This window comes from Microcaecilia unicolor, chromosome 11 (assembly GCF_901765095.1).
Source record: "Microcaecilia unicolor chromosome 11, aMicUni1.1, whole genome shotgun sequence".
NCBI lineage: Eukaryota > Metazoa > Chordata > Amphibia > Gymnophiona > Siphonopidae > Microcaecilia > Microcaecilia unicolor.
The window spans coordinates 112890643-112913157 of NC_044041.1; the positions used below are offsets into that span (position 1 = coordinate 112890643).

General features: G+C 42.7%; 1 protein-coding gene across 1 annotated transcript in view; it reads right to left on the minus strand.

Moving 5' to 3' along the window:
• Positions 1-22515, minus strand: part of PLCB3 (phospholipase C beta 3) — an 80283-nt gene that overhangs the window by 52261 nt on the left and 5507 nt on the right. Inside the window, 1 exon segment of the mRNA XM_030217704.1 lies at positions 6229-6306. Coding sequence (XP_030073564.1) covers positions 6229-6306 — 78 coding nt within the window.

The window sequence follows — 22515 nt, forward strand, 5'->3', positions numbered from 1 at the left end:
GATGACTTGGGCCATGGCATGGCTGCCAGGAGAGGAGGATGAAGAGAGAATTTGGTAAAACGGGCATTCAATGAAGCTACAAAGCAGTAATATTTAAAACGAATCTGAGAAACTCTTTCTTCACTCAACATGTAATTAAACTCTTGAATCCGTTGCCAAAGAATGTGGTAAAGGCGGTTAGCTTAGCAGGGTTTAAAAAGGTTTGGCTGGCTTCCTAAAGGAATAGATAGTGGGATAGATAAGACATAGAAGTGGAAGGGCAATGATCCTCCATGCCGAAAGCAGCTATTAACAGGGTAGCAGACCTTTATATTAGGAAAGCAAACAAAAGAAAACCTATATGATTCTCCTAACAAGTGGCTGAAAAAAAGAAAGGCAAAAGAGGCAATGTTCAAGAAATAGAGAACATAAGAAGAGGAGCACAGAAAAGATTACTGGGTAAAACTCAAAAGAAGAAAAGAGGGAAATATGGTCAGCAAAAAACGCAGGCAGAAGGAAAAATGGCTAAAGAAATTAGGTGACAAGACTTTTTCAGATATGTTGGTGAAAATTTTAAGACTGAAAGCTGCCAACTCCCGCTATGTGATGAGGAGAAAGCAGATGTGCTAAACAAATACTTCCGTTCTTGTTCACGGATGAAAATCTTGGAGAAGGGCCAAAGTCAACTGACAATGGTATATATGGGAATAAAGATATCATCACGCCGTTCACAGAAGAAAATGTTTATGTACAACTTGAAAAATTGAAAGTTAGACAAAGCCATGGGACCGGATGGGATACATCCAAGAATATTAAGGAAACTCAGAGAAATCTTGGAGAAACCTCTAAACTGTTTTAATACATCCTTGGAAACAGGAGAGGTACCATGGGATTGGAGAAGAGTGGATGTGATCGTGTTTCACAAAAGTAGGGAAAGGGAAGAAGTGGGAAACAACGGGCTGGTAAGCCAAACTTGTTGGAAAAGAGTGAACTTTCTATATTCTAATGGGCTGCAAGATCCAAGGCAGCATGGTTTTATCAAAGGAAAATCCTGCCAAACAAATCCGATTGATTTCTTTGAGTGGTGACCAGAAAACTGGATAAAGGACATGCGCTAGATGTAATCTACTTGAATTTCGGCAAGGCTTTTGATACAATTCCTCATGAATAAGCTGAGCATTATGAAGTAAGGACCCAAAGTGGTAAACTGGATTGGAAATCGGTTGATTGACGGACGACAGAGGATAGTGGTAAATGGAATCTGTTTGGAGGAAAGGAAGGCGAGTAGTGGAGTGCCTCAGAGATCAGTGCTGGAGCCAGTGCTATTTTATCACGTTGCTGAAGGGTTAGGAGGAAAGGTTTGCCTTTTTACGGATGACATGAAGTTTACAGAGTGGATACCCCAGAGGGAGCAGAAAACATGAGATGAGATCTTCAAAGAGTTAGAAGAATGGTCTAAGGACTAGCAATTGAAGTTTAATACGAAGAAGCGCCAAGTGATAAACTTGGGATGTCAGGGAGAGGTACCAAATTGGAGGTGAGAGACTGATAAGCACAACTCAGAAGAGGGACTTTGGGGTGATAGTGTCTGAGGATCTCAAGGTGGCGACATAATGTGACAAGTCGGTGGCCGTAGCTCGGATAGGAACTGCTTCGGGGGGGAGGGGGAGTGGGGGAGGGGTAAGCAGGGCTATACCAGAGTTTTGCTTTCAGCTGAAAATAAACTTGTATTTTTGGCCAAAACTGAAAAAGGCACCAAAATTTGGTCAGCCTCTACAGTAGAACTAGAGGACATGAATTGAAGTTGCAGGGGGGAAGGGGTCAACTTAGAAGTAGTCAGAAAGTACTTTTTTTCATGGAGAAGGTAGTGAATTCCCTCCCAAGGGAGGTGCTGGAAATGAAAACAGTAACAATTCAAAAATGTGTGGGACAAATACAAAGGATTCCTATATGGAAAGAGAATAGAATCAGAAAAAAAAAACCCCAAAAATGTAGCAGTGCTTAGACAGTAACTCCAGTAATTGGGAAATAAGACTAGTGCTGGGCAGACTTCTATGGTCTGTGCCTCGATTATGGCTAGACACACCTGGATGGGTTGGCATGGGCTTCGACGCCAACTCTAGTAGTTGAGTATGTCTACTGCTGGGAAGATTTCTACAGTCTATGCCCTGAAAATGGCAAGGACAGATCAACATCAAGAATATAGATGTTATATTGCAACACATGCTATGAGTTTATCTCATTGGGCAGACTAGATGGACCACAGACAAAGCAGATAAGTATGTGTAAAAATCAATATTTAATAAGAGTAGTTCAAAATAAAATTAGCTAATTTTATTTTGAACTACTCTTATTAAATATTGATTTTTTCACATACGTATCCTACTTTGTCTGTTTTCCATCTTGGAGTCTGCAGATCAATTACTCTGTTGTTTTCTTAGGCTGGATGGACCATGCAGGTCTTTATGTACCGTCACCTCCTACGTTACTATGGGGCTCATTTTCAAAAGAGAAAAATGTTTAAGAAGTGGCATAAACTGGTAGAAGTACATTTTTCTCATTAAAATGTCCAAATAGGTATTTTCAAAACCCATTTTCCAGTTGTTTTTCTATGCTGTTCGTCTGCAGTGCATCCAAATCTCATGGGGGTGTGTTAAGGGTGGGATCTGGGTGTTCCTAAGACTTGGACGTTTTTCAGCCATAATGGAACAAAACAGAAATGGCCAAGACTAAAACAAGACATTTTAAGCTAGACCTGTTTTAATAATGACTAAGCCACAAAAGGGCCCTAAATGACCAGATGACCACTGGAGGAATAACTGAATGACACCCCATTACTCCCCCGGTTGTCACTGACCCCTCCCCCCCCCCAAAGATATAAAAGAAACAGTACATACCAGCCTCTATGACAGCCTCAGATGTTATAGCCAATCCTATTAGATTAGCAAGCAGGTCAGTGGAGTAGCTTAGTGGTCAGCAGAGCTGCCAACTTACCATTCCAGGAGGGAGGCTTTTTGGCCTATCCTGGTTTTAAACTTATACCCCAAAGCAATGCGGGATTTGTAGTCCATGATTCCATCCATTGAAATCAGTGCTGCAGGTCCCATAATGCACCAGGTTGAAGTTGGCAGACATCCAGGACTGGCCAAAAAGTCTCCCTCCTGGAATGGGTAACTTGGCAGATCTGGGTCAGTGTACTGCATTGTGGAGAAGGGGACCCAGGCCCATGAACCACTCTGCGACACCTGTGGAGAAAAGTGTCAGCCCCCCCCCCCCAAAAAAAAAAACAACCAAAAGCCTACTGTACCTACATGCAGGTGATACCTGCAGGCATAAGGGCTATTGTAGTGATGTACAGTAAGATTCTGGGGAGGTTTGGAGAGCTCACAATACAATATAAGGGAGCAATGGTGAGATGTGTACCTGGGAGCTTTTATGTGAAGTCCACTGCAGTGCCCCCTAGGGTGCCCCACTGCTCTGCTGGGATGTCTATGTGGCCAGTCTACTGAGAATGTAGTTCCTCCTACATTCCAATGGCTTGATTTTGTGTGTTTTTCACTTGGATTTTTTTTCTTTGTTTGAAAATGAACCAAAAAGATAAATTCACAGAGCACAAAAACATCTAGCAAGTGGCCTTTTAAAAAAAAAAAATTAAAAAGATAAACATTTTGCCGTTTCAAAAATCGCTATTCAGATTCTGAAACCTTCTGCTCAGTGTGCTGCTGCGGCTAGGAAAGTGAATAGAATGTTGGGTATTATTAGAAAAGGTATGGAAAACAGGTGTGAGGATGTTATAATGCCGTTGTATCGCTCCATGGTGCGACCGCACCTTGAGTATTGTGTTCAATTCTGGTCGCCGCATCTCAAGAAAGATATAGTATTGGAAAAGGTGCAGCGAAGGGCGACTAAAATGATAGCGGGGATGGGACAACTTCCCTATGAAGAAAGACTAAGGAGGCTAGGGCTTTTCAGCTTGGAGAAGAGACGGCTGAGGGGAGACATGATAGTGGAGTGGATGTGAAGCGTCTGTTCACGCTTTCCAAAAATACTAGGACTAGGGGGCATGCGATGAAACTACAGTGTAGTAAATTTAAAACAAATCGGAGAAAATGTTTCTTCACCCAACACATAATTAAACTCTGGAATTCGTTGCCGGAGAACTTGGTGAAGGCGGTTAGCTTAGCAGAGTTTAAAAAGGGGTTAGACGGTTTCCTAAAGAACAAGTCCATAAACCACTACTAAATGGATTTGGGAAAAATCCACAATTCCAGGAATAACATATATAGAATGTTTGTACGTTTGGGAAGCTCGCCAGGTGCCCTTGGCCTGGATTGGCCACGGTCATGGACAGGATGCTGGGCTCGATGGACCCTTGGTCTTTTCCTAGTGTGGCATTACTTATGTACTTATGAGCAAAACATCCATAGTTAGACTTAGACGTTATATCAAAAATGCCCCTGCATGTAATTTGTGTAAGTGCTTTGAAAATACGCCTCTCCGTATGTTAGAGACTAGTGGTCATGCAGTAGACTGTGTACTGGATCATGGCAGAGAGAGTGGTGTAAGAACAATTGTCTACTAGTTAATTGGGAGTGGGGGGGGGGAAGGGGTGTTTGCACAAGGCTGAAAGTCTAGTGAGGGCATCTGACTGCCTTGCACCACATGTAGCCCTGACTTCCAGGGTAAGATCTCACAATCTCTCAAGGGGACAGAGATGGGGGGCAGATAAGCTGGACCAAGAGATTTGTGCTTGCTTTATAACATAAAAGGTGAACAGTGAAGAAGGGACATTGGAGTTGATATACTGCCTTTCTGTGGCTTTTGCAACTACATTCAAAGCAGTTTACATAGTATATACAGATACTTATTTGTACCTGGGGCAATGGAAGGTTAAGTGACTTGCCCAGAGTCACAAGGAGCTGCAGGAGGAATTGAACCCAGTTCCCCAGGATCAAAGTCCACTGCACTAACCACTAGGCTACTCCTACACTCACAGATAGTGGGATGAACTCAGGTGTCCATGGGCAGCAGTGGCAGGGGAGGAGACATGGAGAAGGGAGGATACCTAAGTCAGAGACAAAATAGGCCTTGGACACAAAGCACAGATCTCAGGAGAAAGCAGAAGTCTGGTCAAACCAGTCAGATGGGCTGAGACCGACAACAGAGGAACTGGGAGGGACCAAAGGAAAGCAGAGTACAAGCAGGGGAAAGACATACACAAGAGAGGGCTTTCAGCAGGCAGCCCCCACACACAGACCCAAGAAAGCAAACTGCAGAGCTGCTTCACACGCAGGGCTTTCCCAGTGCAGCACAGACAGGATGCTACCTGTTTGCGAAGGTCATCTGTGCCCTGCCATTGCGCAGGGGGAAAAGACCCTCCGAAGCCCCACTGTGTAGTCACAGAGGCAAGCAGCATGGAGAGAGCTGCAGCCGGAAAGGCAGGACCGTACCTCCAAGGGCGATAGCATGCCCTAGCCCACTCTGGGCCTGCCATCAACTGATAAGCACTCAGCTCTGCCCAGGCTAATTTCAGACCCCGTTTCTCAGATCGTACACAGAGACTAAGGGAACCACTCTCTACCCTTTCTGTGTGTAAAGCACGATCTACATGTGGAAGGGGGTGCCTAGAAAATTGCACAGGGAAATGGCAACAGTAGCCCTACTTTGGGGGACAGATTGAGTAGAGCTGGGGCACAGCTTCTTTGTAGGCATGCATTTAATAAAATACAGAGTGCATGAATGAATTTACACCTTCGGAGCAAGTGGAAATTTCTCCATGAGTATTTGTGCACTGCCAAGGACAGCTATAAAGGTCGAAGACCACCTAAGTTGCCTCTATGAAACAGGCCCCCCTTTCCCAACTTTAACCTAGGCTCCTTGTTATAAAACGAGCTTCTACATGTGCAGGTTTGTGTAAGATTTCTAAACAGATGAAATTGTAGAGGAACCAGTTAACCTGCAAAAACCTTGGACAGAGTTCCTTGTGGTGACCAAAACCAAACACAGCCACCATCTCTCATGCCGTTCATCAAAATGGGCGAGGCCACATGCATGCACGTGTGCAAATATAAACACATATATGCAAAACAGAGCACCAGCCGCAGTGAGGGAATGCATGTACAGTACTGGGCTGGTACGGTTTCCCCTGCCACTGAGAAGGGTCTAGTCTCTGGAAGCAAAAGCAGGAAGGCTTCAGAGAAGCCACAGATTTGCCGTTCTACTTGCAGCACGTAGCATACAGGTTCTTACCATGCTGGGTCCACTCCAGTAGAGATAAAATCCCCGGGGGTCCACTCGGAGAGTGACCAGGCTGCGGCTGCTGGGTTCCTGCAAAAAAGCCAGGAGAGAAAAGCTTTGTTAGAGGGGCAACATATGAGGAAGGGCAAGGGGGTCAGTCTGGTGCAGCAAAAGGGGTCAATCATAAAGGGCAAGTTCAAACACTTTCATTGCAACAAGTTTCTGCAGAGAAAATGTTCCATCTAAAGCACAGAATGTGTTTTCTCCTTTAATAGGTCCTCTACTAGTGCCAGCTAAACTTGATATACCACCTTTCTGTGTTTACAATCAAAGCGTTTTACTTATTATATACAGGTAGTTATTTTGTACCTGGGGCAGAGGAAGGGCAAGGGGGAGGGGGTCAATCATAAAGGGTGAGTTCAAACATTTTCATAGCAACAAGTTCCTGCAGAGAAAAAGTTCCATTTAAAGCACAGAATGTTTTCTCCTTTAATAAGTCCTCTACTAACGCCAGCTAAAGAAAAGAGAATGGGACTTGATATACCACCTTTCTGTGTTTACAATCAAAGTGTTTTACATATTATATACAGGTACTTATTTTGTACTTGGGGCAATGGAGGGGTTAAGCGACCTGCCCAGAGTCACAAGGAACCACAGTAGGGATTGAACTCAGTGCCCCAGGTTCTCAGGCCCCTGTACTAACCACTAGGCTACCTCTCCTGTCACATCATAGGCTTCAACTTCTGTTTCCTCTTTGCTGTGACAAAACAAGTACAAATAAAGTGATTCTACTGTAATCTGGTCTGAGCTGGGAGTGGTGGGATCAAAGAGGGAGTTGCTCAAAGATTTTGTCTGCACCAGGAAATTTAGACTATTCAGATTCAAAAACTGTTTCCATGAAATACAAGGTATACACAGCAGAGCCTCGGCCCCCTTCCCCCTCTGCAGGCCCAGGAAAGCCAGACATGATCCAAGAAACAAACAAGGGAAGTAGAGTTATTAAAAAAAAAAAAATTCTATAAAAGGGGGCAGAAGAATAAACAAAAGCTGGAAAAGGATGAGAGGGAGATGCTGCTCTTATCACCAAATTAGGGAAAACCCAGTGCTGAATATCTTCAATCCCACAGGAGGCAGATGTCAGCCCTCTTACAAACCATTGAATCTCTCATGCCCCTCACTATAGACTCTCTGGCCTCCTCCCCACCACTCCCCTCCTTCTCTCCTTCCCATCCACTCTGGGTCCATTAACTAATGACATCTCTGAACAGCTGCCAAAGTCACTTACCATGATAAGAATTCCCAAGTCCCTCTTTCCACTTCCTCTCTCCCTGCACCTTCTCCCCTCCCTGGCTACAGTTATCAACATACAGCACTCTCCACATCACAAGCAAGACCCCCACAAACTCCACACCCACACACCAGGGAGATCGACATGTATTGAATACATGTGGGACTCCTCAGTCAAAGGACTTTGGGCCAACGCTATGCTCTGAATTTTTCAGCAGAACCTTGAAAATGCTTTTGTTACTGTTCTCTCTCCACTTTGTAATTTGGATTAGAATTCAGTGGGGTTTTTTTGTCCTGCCGTTTACATCTCGTTCGGAATAAGGGCTGGATCTGGCACCATGAGACTTCATTTGCAGATACTGGGGTGGGGGAGTCTCTTATTTTCTACCCCTTCCCAAATTTACCCAAGCACTGCAGTGGCAAGTCTTCGATCAGGCATCAGGCCTCTTTCATCAAACCCTAATCACTGGCTGTCACCATTCAGACATGCCAAGTCACACACATTCAGCATGTGACCATGCATTTGCCCTCCTTCTCCAGCTCACGTAAGCACTTATCTCCACTGCAATGGCTCCTCTTCTCCCACCCCAGTTGTGCGTCTCTCTCCTGCTTCCTTCCTCCTCCCCCAGGGTCCTTTAACTTTACCTGCGAACCTCACCAGCAGAACTGAAAACAGTCCATCCACGAGGCATTTCCTGTGCCCGTTCCACCTCCTCCGAGCCTACTTCCTGTTTTCAGAGGGCCGGACAGTCACAGGAAGGCCCCGCGGACTGCCCACAATCAGCCTGTTTTTGGCGCTATAGCTGCTGCTGCTGTCAGAGAGGATCACAGGCAAGATTAAAGGACCCTGGAGGAGGAGGAAGAAGTAGGAGAGAGGAGAGGAGGAAGTAACTGAGTGACAGATGCTACACTGCTGGGGGGAGGGGAAGAAGGAGAGCTATGATATGGGTCCTGCAGGGGAAGAGGGAGAGATATTGGAAGGGTGGTGGTGGAGGGGATAGATAGGAAATGATGCCAAGGCCTGCAGGGGAAGGAGGAAGATGGAGGGGGAGTGAAGGGCAGGAGGAAGGTAAGAGAGAGGGGAACATAAACGGCCAATACCAGACCGGAGGGGGGGTGGATAGGGACACAGGTGCAATGCCGGACAGGTATAATACCAAATAGGTGGGGGAAATAGGGACATAAAGGGACAACGCCGGCAAGGTGGAGGGGTTACGGACACAGAGGGATGATGACAGACACATGAAGGGAGATGGTAACAGAGAAATGATGATACTAGACAGAGCAAGAATACAGACACAAAGTAGGGGGATGCTCAACATGGTAGAAGGATAGGTGCAGGGACACAGGCGAAATACTGGACAGGATGGACAGCAACACAGAGGAAACACATGGAAAGAAAAGAAATGTCAAAATGGACAAATATATCCTGGTAAAAGAGTTAAGAGAAGACAGAGGAAAGCAGAAAGCAGAGACTGGGACCAACACGATAAGAAAAATAAAATGACCAGACAACAAAGGTAGAAAAAAAGAATTTTATTTTCTATTTTATTGATTAGAATATGTCAGTTTTTGGAATATACATCTGCCAGAGCTGATTTTAGACGTGACTGGGGCCCGCAAAAAAAACCCTCCAGGATCTCCAGTATGCAGTGGTAAATCTCTAGCTTTGGGATGAGCCACCCTTGGCATCTCTGTTGCACAGTCACTATGACTGCTCTCTCCCCCTACCCCCCCCCCCCCCCCCCAGCCTCCACCATACCACCACAAGCTGACCCTAGCAGTGGAAGACCTGAACCAGGAATCAAACTCAAGGCCCTCTGCAAGGAAGCGCAATTCATTTTTATGAGGGTTTTTTAACTACTTTATTTACTACTTCGGCAACAAAAATACATTGTGCCCAAGAAATATTCTTGAACCTGAATCTGGTTTTACCCCACGGCAAACATGAGAGTTTGTAGTCTCCCCTAAGCCACACAATTGGTGGGGGGGCCAGAAGGGGGATAAAATCATGAGCAGAGCCCCCTGTCATGAAATGGTTTACAGATTGTTTTAAAATAGTGTTAGATAAGTTGGAGATGCATCAGGGAAGGAAAGACAGAGGCACACTAGACAAAACATCTGACTGCAAAGCAAGCTTCAGAGGAGTAAACAACTCCAAGAAGATGGAGGGAGAGCAATGAAGGGAGGTATTCAGAATGGCAACCAGGGGAACATGGTGAGGCTGCGGTCTACCATACAATGGAAATGATTCAACTAAACTAGATCCTACCCTGCCATCAAGAAGTGACAGCGCACTTAAAACCCTATAAAATATGTATAATGCAGAAAAAGTGGCTGGAGAAAATAGGACCTGCTCCTGCAAAAAGACCAATTAGCAAGCAGCTGAGGATCTAGGCCACCAACCAAAACACTGAATGCCCAGCAACTACTCTCCAATTGGTCACAATTTCAATTCACCAAAGGGGAGGGGGGGGGAAAGTAATAAATTAGAAAAGCAGAGGAAGGACATTTTTAAAAATGTAAACACCTACCAATTAGATACTTTGATTTTTATCTTTTTAACATTTTTTTTCATCAGGTCTGTGGTTCTAATTGCAGAAGAGCAAAACCAAGGTGAATCACAAGACATATGCAAACTGTCCAACAAATACAATTTCCTGAATCTGAGAAGAGTAAGAAAAATGTGATAAGGGACAGCAGGGCAGGAACAGGAAGGAAATAGGAAAAGGTAAACATTGCAAATTGTAAACAAAGTGAAGTGTAAACAAAAGATGTGTAAACAAAGGGCTGAATAATGTAAACCGAGCAATAAAAGCAAAAGGTAAATGTCAAGTGTTTGTAAAAGGCAAATCAAAGATTGCAGGCCTCCCATAGATCGGAAAAAAATACCCCCTACTTCAAAAACGACCACAATAGAGCTGTGAACCTCCTCTCTACTGCATTACAGAGATGTGGCTATGAACACACACAGAGCTACAGATGCACACACATCCGCATGCAAACACGTTCTAAACTGAATTAATAGTGTCATCTGCAGAAAGTCTGTGTGATCACCAAGAAAACTTCCCCCTCCACCCCCTTATCTGAGGGAATTACTCACCCTGACCAACTGGAACTTCCAGCTAGTACTTACAAACTCAAACAAGCTTTGCTCAAATCCAAATGCTAACCAAAAGCATTTCACCAAAGTATCTAACACTACAGCCATACCAAACATCCAAAGCTAACGAAGAGTGACTCACCACATCAGCATCTAACATATCAGGCCTGCCAAAACATACTAGCCAACAATATCTCACCCACCCACCGATTTATAATACAATTCTGTCAAGCATACAGCACTAAGAACATGTAATCCACCACTATCCAATACTAAAATCATACCAGGCAAACGTTAACTACTAAGTATCTCAACTACTTACCAATCAGTATCTAACACTAAAATCCTACCAAGCACATAACACTAAGAGCATCTTATCCCACCATTATCAGCCCTACCATGCACACTATACTAACCAATAGTGTCGCACCCATGGCCAACTACATATAATATTACAATCTTACCAAATACTAAAAACTCTAACCAAGGTCGTCTCAGCCCACTAGTACCAACTCTACTGCCATAGCAATCACACTGTGCTAAGCAAGATACTCTCACCCATGAGTATTCAACACTGCAGCTCTACAAAACCACAAACCTCTCATCCAAAAGTATCCCAAAATTCAGCATTATCGAGCACAAGGGGCTAATGTCTCATTTCATCAGTACCCAATAATAGACAAGATGCAAAGAGTGTCTCACCAATCTGGTCTTCAATACTATTGGAACACAACGCTAAACAAGAATAGCTCATCATAACAATACCAACATTACAGTCCCACTAAGAACAAAATGGCAACTAAGAGTATTGTAACCAATAGTGTCAAACACTATAATCCTTCTAAGCAAGCATCACTGATCTAGAGTTGGTACTAGGGCTGTACCGCATATTCGTATTCGATTCAGCCCCGCATAGTGCCCCGAATACATTTGTCCTGTTTGTCTGTCCTAATTAGATTGTAAGCTCTGTCGAGCAGGGACTGTCTCTTCATGGTCAACTGTACAGCGCTGCGTACGTCTAGTAGCGCTTTAGAAATTATAAGTAGTAGTATTCGGCTAAATAGTGATTTAAACTAGAATACGAATAATTCGGGGCTCTACTGTGTTAAATCTACTGAAATAAAAACACTTGATCTCTGATTTGACATTGCTTCTTTTATTATTTGTTATGTTTATTTTTTATTTTATTTTTGTTACATTTGTACCCCGCGCTTTCCCACTCATGGCAGGCTCAATGCGGCAGGCAATTAAAGCTCAATGTCCATTATTCTTACTTGGTATTTGTATTCGGACAAATAATATTTTTCATTATTCATATTCAGCCAAATAGTAAAATATGCTATTCGGAACAGCTCTAGTTAGGACTGATGGAATGAGAAGCTCTACCAGATGTCTAACACCAGTAACTATACAACACTGACCAAGAACATCTCATTCCATCATACCAACTCTACAACATTCCTCATGCCACTAGTACCCACACAACACTAACCAAGAGCATCCCATCCCAACAGTGCCATCCCAACAGACCTACATATCAAGCATTACCAAGAAGACATCCATTTAGCACTTTTTTTCTTCAAGTTGTAGCTCAAGGCAAGGTATGTTCAAGGAGAAGAGGGCAGATCTCCTGCTAATCTGTGTCAAACTTCCTCACCACACCCACACTGGGTAGGTTTGACCATTAGGCAGACCGAGTAGATGAGCAGCAGTGGCAACTAAAGCAAAACAGTAGGACCTGAAAGCATGACAGATTCAAAGAACCATCAGTGCATGGTGGGGAGTTTTCAAATACCCACCTAGTTAAGTAGCTTTTGGAAATTCGTCTCAGTGTGTGTATCTATCTGTGACAAAACTGAATTTCCAAGCCTGAAAACGGTATTATTTCATGAAATGTATTTCTCCTAATTAACCAGCAGATTGCATTTGTTTTAAGTTTTAAAGCTGTTGCAGAAAAAGACTTTCTCTCTTCCAGTTTCAGTCTATGGAAAGGCAATCTGCAGTACCATTAGGCAGCTACTTTCAAAACTGATGCTCTGGGCTCTGATTTGCACTGGATTTCATATCTAGTCTGAAGGTACTGGATTTTCTCCAGTCTCAGCCAGGAAGCAGAGAAATAAAGATCTCTTTTCTGAGACCCTGTGAGCAGTTATATGATATAACCCTGTGAGCAGCTATATTCCTGAACTCCCCAGGTAGTAAACAAATGTTTAGATAATATGGATCAATTATAAAAACTCAGTTACCTGTTATTGCTTGCTGATTTCACCCTTTTTCTTGTTCACTGTTCAAGTTCTATGAGAATAAACCTTTTTTTAGTTTATTGACTCTGCTGTCCTGGACTAAGAATCTTGTTTTGTGCTTTTGGGTCTGTGGGTGCTTTCTGGGAGCTGTGGGACCCCTGGAGCGTGCTCCCAGTGTCCTAGAAATCACCGGGGAATAACCTGAGAGTGGGAGACTAGCCCAGAGGCAAGCGGGACCCAATTGGTGGGAGGAGAGTGTTGTATAGAGCACGTGCCCAGGTGTAGGCGGTGAGCAGTGCTGGGGTCAGACCCTCCAGGTGGCCGCAGGGTTAACTTCAGGCGGGTGCTAGGCGTTTCATGAATGAATGATGGAAAGGGTGGCATTGGGGTGATCATGCTTGTTGAGTTTAATTATCAAAGTCTCAGGGGTAGGGAGTTATGGGCCTGAAAATTAATTAAGAAGCTAATGCTGAATGTTTGCCTAAGGAATCCACTACCCATGCACCCACACTCCTACCCGAGTATTTCAATCCCTTCAGCCTCACTCATTCTGAAGAACACTGAACTTCCGTCTTATTTTTATAACCAGGCTGTACATGATTAGACCTGATTAAATGATGCGTTGGCATGTTAGCATAGTTCTGTTCAATATTCAGTAACCACGATAAGAGACAACCTCTGTGTATAGATTAACTACTCTAGGTATGCCAAAGGCAGCAAGGGGGACTCCCTCTACCCCCCCCCCCCAAACCATACCTGATGCTAGGGTCCACCTTGTAGAGTCAGCACCTAAGAAGAGATCTAGGTGTCACTGTAGACAATATGCTGAAATCTTTTGACCAGTGTGCGGAGGCAGCAGCCAAAAACTCAAACAGGATGCTAGGAATTATGAGGAAAGGGGTGGTAAATAAGACCAAGAATACTATAATGCCTCTATATCACTCCATGGTGCGACCTCACCTTGAATATTGCGATCAATTCAGTTCACAGTATCTCAAAAGAGATATAGTGGGATTACAAAAAGGTTTAAGAAGTGTGACCAGAATAATAAACGGAAAGAACTCTTCTCATATGGGAAAAGCTAAAGAGTTTAGGGCTCTTCAGCTTGGAAAAGAGATGGCTGAGGGGAGATATGATCAAGGTCCAGTGAATCGATTTTTTACTCCTTCAAAAAAAGTACAAAGACTAACGGACACTCAATGAAATTACAAGGAAATACATTTAGAACAAATAGGAGAAAATATTTTTTCACTCAACGAATAGTTAAGCTCTGGAACTCGTTGTCGGAGGATATGGTAACATCAGTTAGCGTATCTGGGTTTAAAAAAAGGTTTAGATAAGTTCCTGGAGGAAAAGTCCATAGTCTGCTATTGAGATAGGCATGGGGAAGCCACTACTTGCTCCGGAATTGGTAGCATGGAATGTTGTTACTATTTGGGTTTCTGCCAGGTACTTGTGACCTGGCCAATGTTGGAAACAGGATACTGGGCAAGTGGACCATTGGTCTGACCCAGTATGGATATTCTCAAGTTCTTGGAGATTAAGGGTGCATGAGGCATCCTTTCCTTTTGCAGTTGGAGCCTGTGTCATCCTCAGTAGATGACTAATTGGATTTAGGTGCAACTTTGTTGGGCCAAGCTAGGGGATGCCCCTGGGAACTCTTTGGGTCTGGAGAAAAAACTACTACTACTATTACTACTATTTAGCATTTCTATAGCGCTACAAGGCGTACGCAGCGCTGCACAAACATAGAAGAAAGACAGTCCCTGCTCAAAGAGCTTACAATCTAATAGACAAAAAAAAGTAAGAAAATCAAATCAATTAATGTTTGTTCTTCTGCTGGTTTTGCAGGTTCCTTGGAAGAGGCTGAAGACAGGCTGATAGAATACAAGGGGTGGGATAGTGTCCCTTCTTCTCCCAGATGTTTTGGATAAGAGCTGGATCACCAGTATCACTAACATGAGAATTTGTTTCAGAAAATCAAATGGGTCCCAGTGTTTACATCCTTTCCTTCCCCTGTCTCACCTTAACTTTCTCTCTCCTTCACCGGCTTTCATTCTGTACTGGCAGTACTTTGTACTTCTTCCCTTCCCCCCTCATGTGTCAGATGATGTCTCCTTATTAAGATAAATCTTTTGCTATTTATTATTTATCTCCCTTTTCCCTCAGTGTTATCTCCCTGGGAACAAAGTGCATCCATCTCTTTCCTGCCCTGATTTCAAAATGAAAACCCGGAACTGCGGGACTGTCATAGCCACAGAGCTCCGAGATTTTCATTCCTTTCATTCTGTCTGGACTTGGCCAGAATTAGGGCTGCAGGGTGCCCTGCCAGGAGATTTGCCTGACTTGCCGCCTGACCTTTCCGACCTGTGACATTTAACCTTCCTGGGGGTGCTGACCCCATGTCCTGGGGGCAAGAATGCGCTTCCCCATTGTTTATGAAAAACTGAGAAATCCATTTCCCTGCTTCTGAAACCTACTCTCTTATTTTCTCCATAGTTCTTTTGTAGATTCAGATGTTTATTTGTATTTGCTAAAATCACCTTTTTTACAAAGCAAATCAAGGTGATGTACAATAAAAAAAAACAAAGAAAAATAAAAGGAAAGGAACTCAAACATACCAAAAGGGCATTCAGATAACCAAACAACACTGCATGCTTTTCCTAAGCCAGACACTATTTGCCGTCAGGCCTTGACAGACTCTAACAAGCATTGAAAGCTTGATTGAAAAAATATGTTTTTAGGTCTATTTTAAAATTTTGGCTCTTAAGCATGATGTACAGCAGATTTAGTGCCCAGTAAGACCTTCTTCCAAGTTACACCTAGGATAGAGCTAGATACTCCCATGTTGTTGAATACGGGTGGGATGTGATTTGGATAGTCAGTTCCAGGTGTTTCGTAGGTGATAGGTTTTTCAACACGTGGGGGATCTAATATTACTCCCCCACACTGTCCCCACTCAGGAAATATATTCAAGGGAACACTGGTTCAAAATGCACATTACATTTCCTGGAAACCCTGACAAATCAGTAAATAGGAACTTGAGCCTAATGACATTAAGGAAAAGACTATAAGAGACAGAACCAGCCATTGGAATCTCCAAGAAAGAGCCAGAGAGATAAGGCCAAGGAAAAGAAAAGGCCTTGCTTAAAGCTAGGGGCAGGTCCAGACAAGACTGCTCTAGGAATGCTGAAAGGAACACATACACACAAACATAGCATCAGCCAATGCAAATTAACTGAGAGGAAACCCAAGACAACTGCAGCCCAAGGGCCCCAGACCCTTTCTCCTAGCCATTAGACAGTACATCAGAAAAGGACGACTACTGTACTGGGTCAGACCAAAGATCCATCAAGCCCAGAATCCTCGACAGTGGTCAATCCAGATCACAAGTACAAGCAGAATCCCAAAAAAGTAACAAGATTCCATGCTGCTTACTCCCACAGACAAGCAGTTGGGTGCAGAGTGATGAACTTGGGAAGCAGAATCCAGGAGAGCTATATATGCACAGATGGAGAGAGACCTTGGGGTGATAATGTCTGAGGATCTGAAGGCAACTAAGCAGTGTGACAAGGAGGTGGCTGTAGCCAGAAGGAAGCTAGGTTGCATAGAGAGAGGCATAACCAGCAGGAGAAAGGAGGCATTGATACCCTTGTACAGGTCGTTGGTGAGGCCCCACTTGTAGTATTGTGTTCAGTTTTGGAGGCTGTATCTAGCTAAGGATGTAAAAGCACTTGAAGCAGTTCAGAGGAAGGTGACAAAAATGGTATTGGACTTGTGCCAAAAGACGTATGAGAAAAGACTGGACGACCTGAATACGTATACCCTAGAGGAAAGGAGAGATGGGGAGATATGATACAGACGTTTAAATACTTGAAAGGTATTAATATAGAAACAAGTCTTTTCCAAAGAAGGGGAAATGGTAAAACTAGAGGATATGAATTGAGGTTTCAGAAGGGTCAACTCAGGAGTAATGTCGGGAAGTACTTTTCCACTGAGAGGGTGGTGGATGCCTGGAATGCCCTCCTGAGGGAGGTGGTGGAGACAAAAACCAGTGACAGAATTCAAACAGGAATGGGATGAACAGAGGATCCCTAACTAGAAAATGGATGGTATAAAAAACAAAACTTAAATGACTGCGTGTGTGTTGACATATCAAGTGGTGCTTAGATGGTGACTCCAGCTGTGAAGAACTACAGTCAACACCGGGCAGATTCCTATAGTCTATGTTCCAAATATGACAAGATACGATTGGGATGGGTTGGAATAGGCTTTGACAGCAACTCCAGTAGATGGAACGTAAGGACAGTGCCAGGTGGACTTCTATGGTCTATGTCCCAGAAATGCCAAAGAAAGACCACGATCAAGTATTTTATATCACATTCATTACTGGTTTAATCATGGGTTGATAATGGGTGTGACTGCTGGGCAGACTGGATGGACCATTCAGGTCTTTATCTGCCATCATCTACTATGTTATCTTAATAGTTTATGGAGTTTACTAGCAAGAAGTTGTAGAAGTACAGCTTGGTTTAAAAAAAAAAGTTTAAACATCTTCTGTCAACAAATTCCAGAGCTTAATTATGTCCTGATTGAAAAAAAAAATTTACTTTGAATATTATGTTCAATTCTGATTGCCATATTTCAAAAAATATATAGCAGAATTAGAAAAGGTTCAAAGATAAGCAACCAAAATGATAAAGGGGATGGAACTGCTCCCCATATGAGCAAAGGCTAAAGAGGTTAGGGCTCTTCAGCTTGGAAAAGAGACGGCTGAGAGGGATATGACTGAGGTCTACAAAATCCTGAGTGGTGTGGAGAGGCTGGAGGTGAACTGATTTTTCACTCATTCAAAAAGTACAAAGAATAGGGGACACATTTAAATTACATGGAAATACTTTTAAAACAAATAGGAGGAAATATTTTTTCACTCAAAGAATAATTAAGTTCTGGAACTCATTGACGGAGGATGTGGTAACAGCAGTTAAGTATCTGGGTTTAAAAAAGGTTTGGAAAAGTTCCTGGAGGAAAAGTGCATAGTTTGTTATTGAGATGGACATGGGGGAAGCCACTGCTTGCCCTGGGATTCGTAGTATGGAATGTTACCACTAATTGGGTTTGTGCTACGTACTTGTGACCTGGATTGCCCACTGATGGAAGCAGGATACTGGGCTAGATGGACCATTGGTTTGATTCAGTATGGCTATTCTTATGTTCCCATTTGTATTAAAAGTACTACTCAAGAACTTCATGGCACGTCTCCTAACCCCTGGGCTTTCTGAAAGAGTAAACAATTGGTTTGTGTTTACTCATTTCACTCTAATCATAATTTCATAGATCTCTATAGATTTCTACACATCTCCTCTCTGAGCTGAAAAGCCCTAACCTCTTTAGCTTTTCGTCATAAGAGAGTCATTCCATCCCCTTAATCATTTTGGTCATCCTTCTCTGTACTTTTTTTTAATTCCGCTATATTGTTTTGAGATGCAGTGAACAGAACTGCACACAATACTCAAGGTAAGTCAAACCATGGAGTTATACAGAGGCATTATGATATTCTTTGTTTTATTCTCCATACATTTCCTAATTTAATTTGCATTTTTGGCCACCGCCGCACACTGAGCAGAAGATTTCAGTATATCTATGATAATGCCTAGATCCTTTTCCTAGGTGGTGCCAATATAATGTAACTATAATTTGGGTAGTTCTTCCCAATGTGCGTCACTTTTTACTTCTCCACACTAAATTTCATCTGCCATTTGGACACCCAATCTTCCAGTTTCACAGTATCTTCCTTAAGTTTCTCACAATCCACTTTGAATTAAACAACTTTGAATAATTCTCTGTCACCTGCAAATAAAAGTCACCTCACTCTCTTTGTTCCCCTTTCCAGATCATTTATAAATATGTTAAAAAGCACAGGTCCCAATACAGATCCCTGGGGTACTCAACCACATACCTGCTTTCATTTAGAGAACTGTGCAGTTAACGTTATTATCTATGCGTTATATTTCAGTCAGTTTCCAATCAATAGTTGGGGAATACTTTCCACTCCATGCCTCATTTCCTCAGGAATCTCATGAGGGACTTTGTAAGAACATTAGAACATAAGAATAGCTATACTGGATCAGACCAATGGTCCATCTAGCCAAGTACCCTATTTCCAACGTTGACCAATCCCAGGGCAAGCAGTGGCTTCCCCATGTCTGTCTCAACGGACTTTTTCCTCCAGAAACTTGTCCAAACCTCTCTTAAACCCAGATATGCTAACCGCTGATACTACATCCTCCAGCAAAGAGTTCCAGAGCTTAACTATTCGTTGAGTGAAAAAATAGTTCCTCCTATTTGTTTTAAATGCACTTCCATGTAACTTCATTGAGTGTCCCCTAGTCTTTGAACTTTTTGAAAAAGAGTAAAAAAAAAAAAAAATCATTTGTACTTGTTCTATATCACTCAGAATTTTGTATACCTCGATCATATCGCCCCTCAGCCGTCTCTTTTCCAAGCTGAAGAGCCCTAACCTCTTTAGCCTTTCCTCATGAGAGGAGTTCCATCACCTTTAGCATTTTGGCAGCTCTTCTTTGAACCTTTTCTAATTCTACTATATCTTTTTTTAAATACAGTGACCAGAACTGAACGCAATATTCTAGGTGAGGTCGCACCATGGAGCAATTCAGAGGCATTCTAGTATTCTCAGTCTTATTTACCATTCCTTTCATAATACTTCCCAGCATCCTGTTTGCTTTGTTGGCTGCAGCCGCCTCCGCATACTGGGCAGAGGATTTCAGCATATTATCTAGGAGACATCTGATCTTTTTCTTAGGTGCTGACCTCCAAGGTGGGCCCTAGCATCAGGTGTTTCTAAAAATCTAGATACACTACATCAAATGGTTCACCTTTATCCACAGGTTTACTCATGCCTACAAAAAAATGTTGCAGATTGGTGAAGCAAGACTTCTCTTGGCTAAACCCATGTTGATTTTCATCCCATTTAACCATGGCTACATAGTAACATAGTAGATGACGGCAGAAAAAGACCTGCACGGTCCATCCAGTCTGCCCAACAAAATAAACTCATATGTGCTACTTTTTGTGTCTACCCTACCTTGATTTGTACCTGTCCTCTTCAGGGCACAGACCGTATAAGTCTGCCCAGCACTATCCCCTATGAATATGTTTAGTAATTTTTGTGATTTATAATAGTTTATCACTTTGCTTGGCACTGACATTAGGCTCATCAATCTGTAAGTTTCTTGGATTACCCCAGAATCCATTTTGAAAATTAGCATTATGATGTTGGTAACCTCATTCCTTGCTTGGTCATTTTGAGCCCTTGTTCAACATAACCTGTATGACTTTGGATCGGTGGGATACATATATAAGTACATAAGTATTGCCATACTGGGAAAGACCAAAGGTCCATCAAGCCCAGCATCCTGTTTCCAACAGTGGCCAATCCAGATCACATATACCTGGCAAGATCCCAAAAAAGTGTTTTATACTGCTTATCCGAGAAATAGTGGATTTTCACCATTTAATAACGGTCTATGGACTTTTCCTTTAGGAAGCCGTCCAAACCTTTTTAAAAATCTGCTAAGCTAACCACCTTTATCACATTCTCTGGTAACGAATTCCAGAGTTTAATTACACGCTGAGTGAAGAAAAATTTTCTCCAATCAGTTTTAAATTTACTACATTGTAGCTTCATCGCATGCCCCCTAGTCCTAGTATTTTTGGAAAGTGTGAACAGACGCTTCACATCTACCCGTTCAACTCCACTCATTGTTTTATAGACCTCTATCATATCTCCCCTCAGCCGCCTTTTCTCCGAACTGAAGAGCCCTAGCTGCTTTAGCCTTTCCTCATAGGGAAGTTGTCCCATCCCATTTATCATTTTCGTCGCCCTTCTCTGCACCTTTTCTAATTCCACTATATCTTCTTTGAGATACGGCGACCAGAATTGAACACCCTGGGCAGATGTAACTACTATCCTACTAAGGTTCTCAGGGTTTCTCAGCCCAGCCTTCTGGACACACCTAGCTACTCAGGTTTTCAGGATATCCTCAATAAATATGCATTTCCTAATACAAGGGCTAATTGGGGTACGGTGCAACCATATGGCCTCAATAAGGAGGTTGACTGGGCATTGTTAATGTCAGTATAAAAGATGTAGTTCACATAAAGTTAGATCATTCATTCTATTCGTGATGTCATCACGTTATCTGAGGGGATGTCCCTGCGTGAGCTCGGCGCTCTAATGTGGCTGGTAATGAGTTTAAAGATTTTGTTATTTTCATAATGTTTTAAATTTGTAAGCATGTTTTAGTGTTGTTGTGTGTTTATATAGGATCTCCTGAGGAAGTAAAAAGGAAACACAGCCTGTGTTGAGATCCATGGATGTTTGTATGAATGTAAATTGATTCGGGATCACTGATGAAGAGGAAGCTGTGGTCTTTACAGCGTTTCAATGGCTATGTGAACTCTTCTGATTTGGTTGGCATCATCAGACTGACTGAGGAACTTTAAGATTGGACATTGGATACTCTGTTGTTACTCCATTGTTCGGAGTCAAGAGTGAAGATAAGATAAGTCATTTGAAAAACTTAGAGTCTTAAAGAATTACATTGAACATCAGTTGCAACGGAATACAATTTTTGTGGGTGATCTCCTATAATTAGTTCATCAGTGATTATATCTGTTTCAATTTGTAAGATGTAATAAATGTATTGTGATTGTAGAATCATATGGTGTTGGATATATGTAATGACAAATCTGTTATAAGTGACTAGGTCATGAAAGCAGTTGATGAACAATAAATATGCATGAGATAGCTACCTCCACTGCACATTTCATGCATATTCAATTGTATGTATCCTGAAAACGTGACTGGCTAAGTGTGTCCAGAGGGTTGGGCTGAGAACCCCAGTTGTAAGCAGTGGCAAAAATCTCACCAAAGCAGTCCTTGCAAGCAACAGAGATCCAGGTAAGGAAGGGACCTCTTTATTACCACTTCCATATCTTATGCAGAAGATCCTTCCTATTTTGGGAGCTTTTTCCAATATTTTGCTTGAGAGTTTTTAACTTGAACTGGTTTCCATGAGGAATAGAAGACTACTAACCCCAGAATTCAGTGGGAGGACATTCACAAAGATAAAAACCAGGGAATAGCTCAATTCTGCTTGTTTGTAGCCCACATGGCCATGTATTGTCCAGGTCCTGTCAGTGTTCATCTTACAGTATAGAAAGTTCTGTATAGTATCGTATTGTATATTGATAATCAGTTATGTAAAAGCTGACAGAGCCAAAGAAAATTAGATTAAGTTCCACTGTGATACATGTGAGCAGGCTCAGGGGCCTCCCCCATCTTTATGGCCTGCTCCTGAAGGACAATACCCATTCCCGGGAGTACCAAAGTACCTCTCCAGACATGGAGCTCTGCTGAGACATGTGCTCTGCCTGGCTTCAAGGCTTGCACGGCAACCTGACAACTTGTTCAAACTACTGGCAGTGGTGCTTGGCACCCATCTGCTAACTTGTTCTCTCAGCACTGAGCAAACACATGAAGGATCTCTTAAGCGTCCTGAAGAAAGAAAAGGAATGAACAGAGAGAGGCCTACTACCAGGCACTTTGGGAAGCAATATAAACTTTGCAAAAAAAACCCCAAA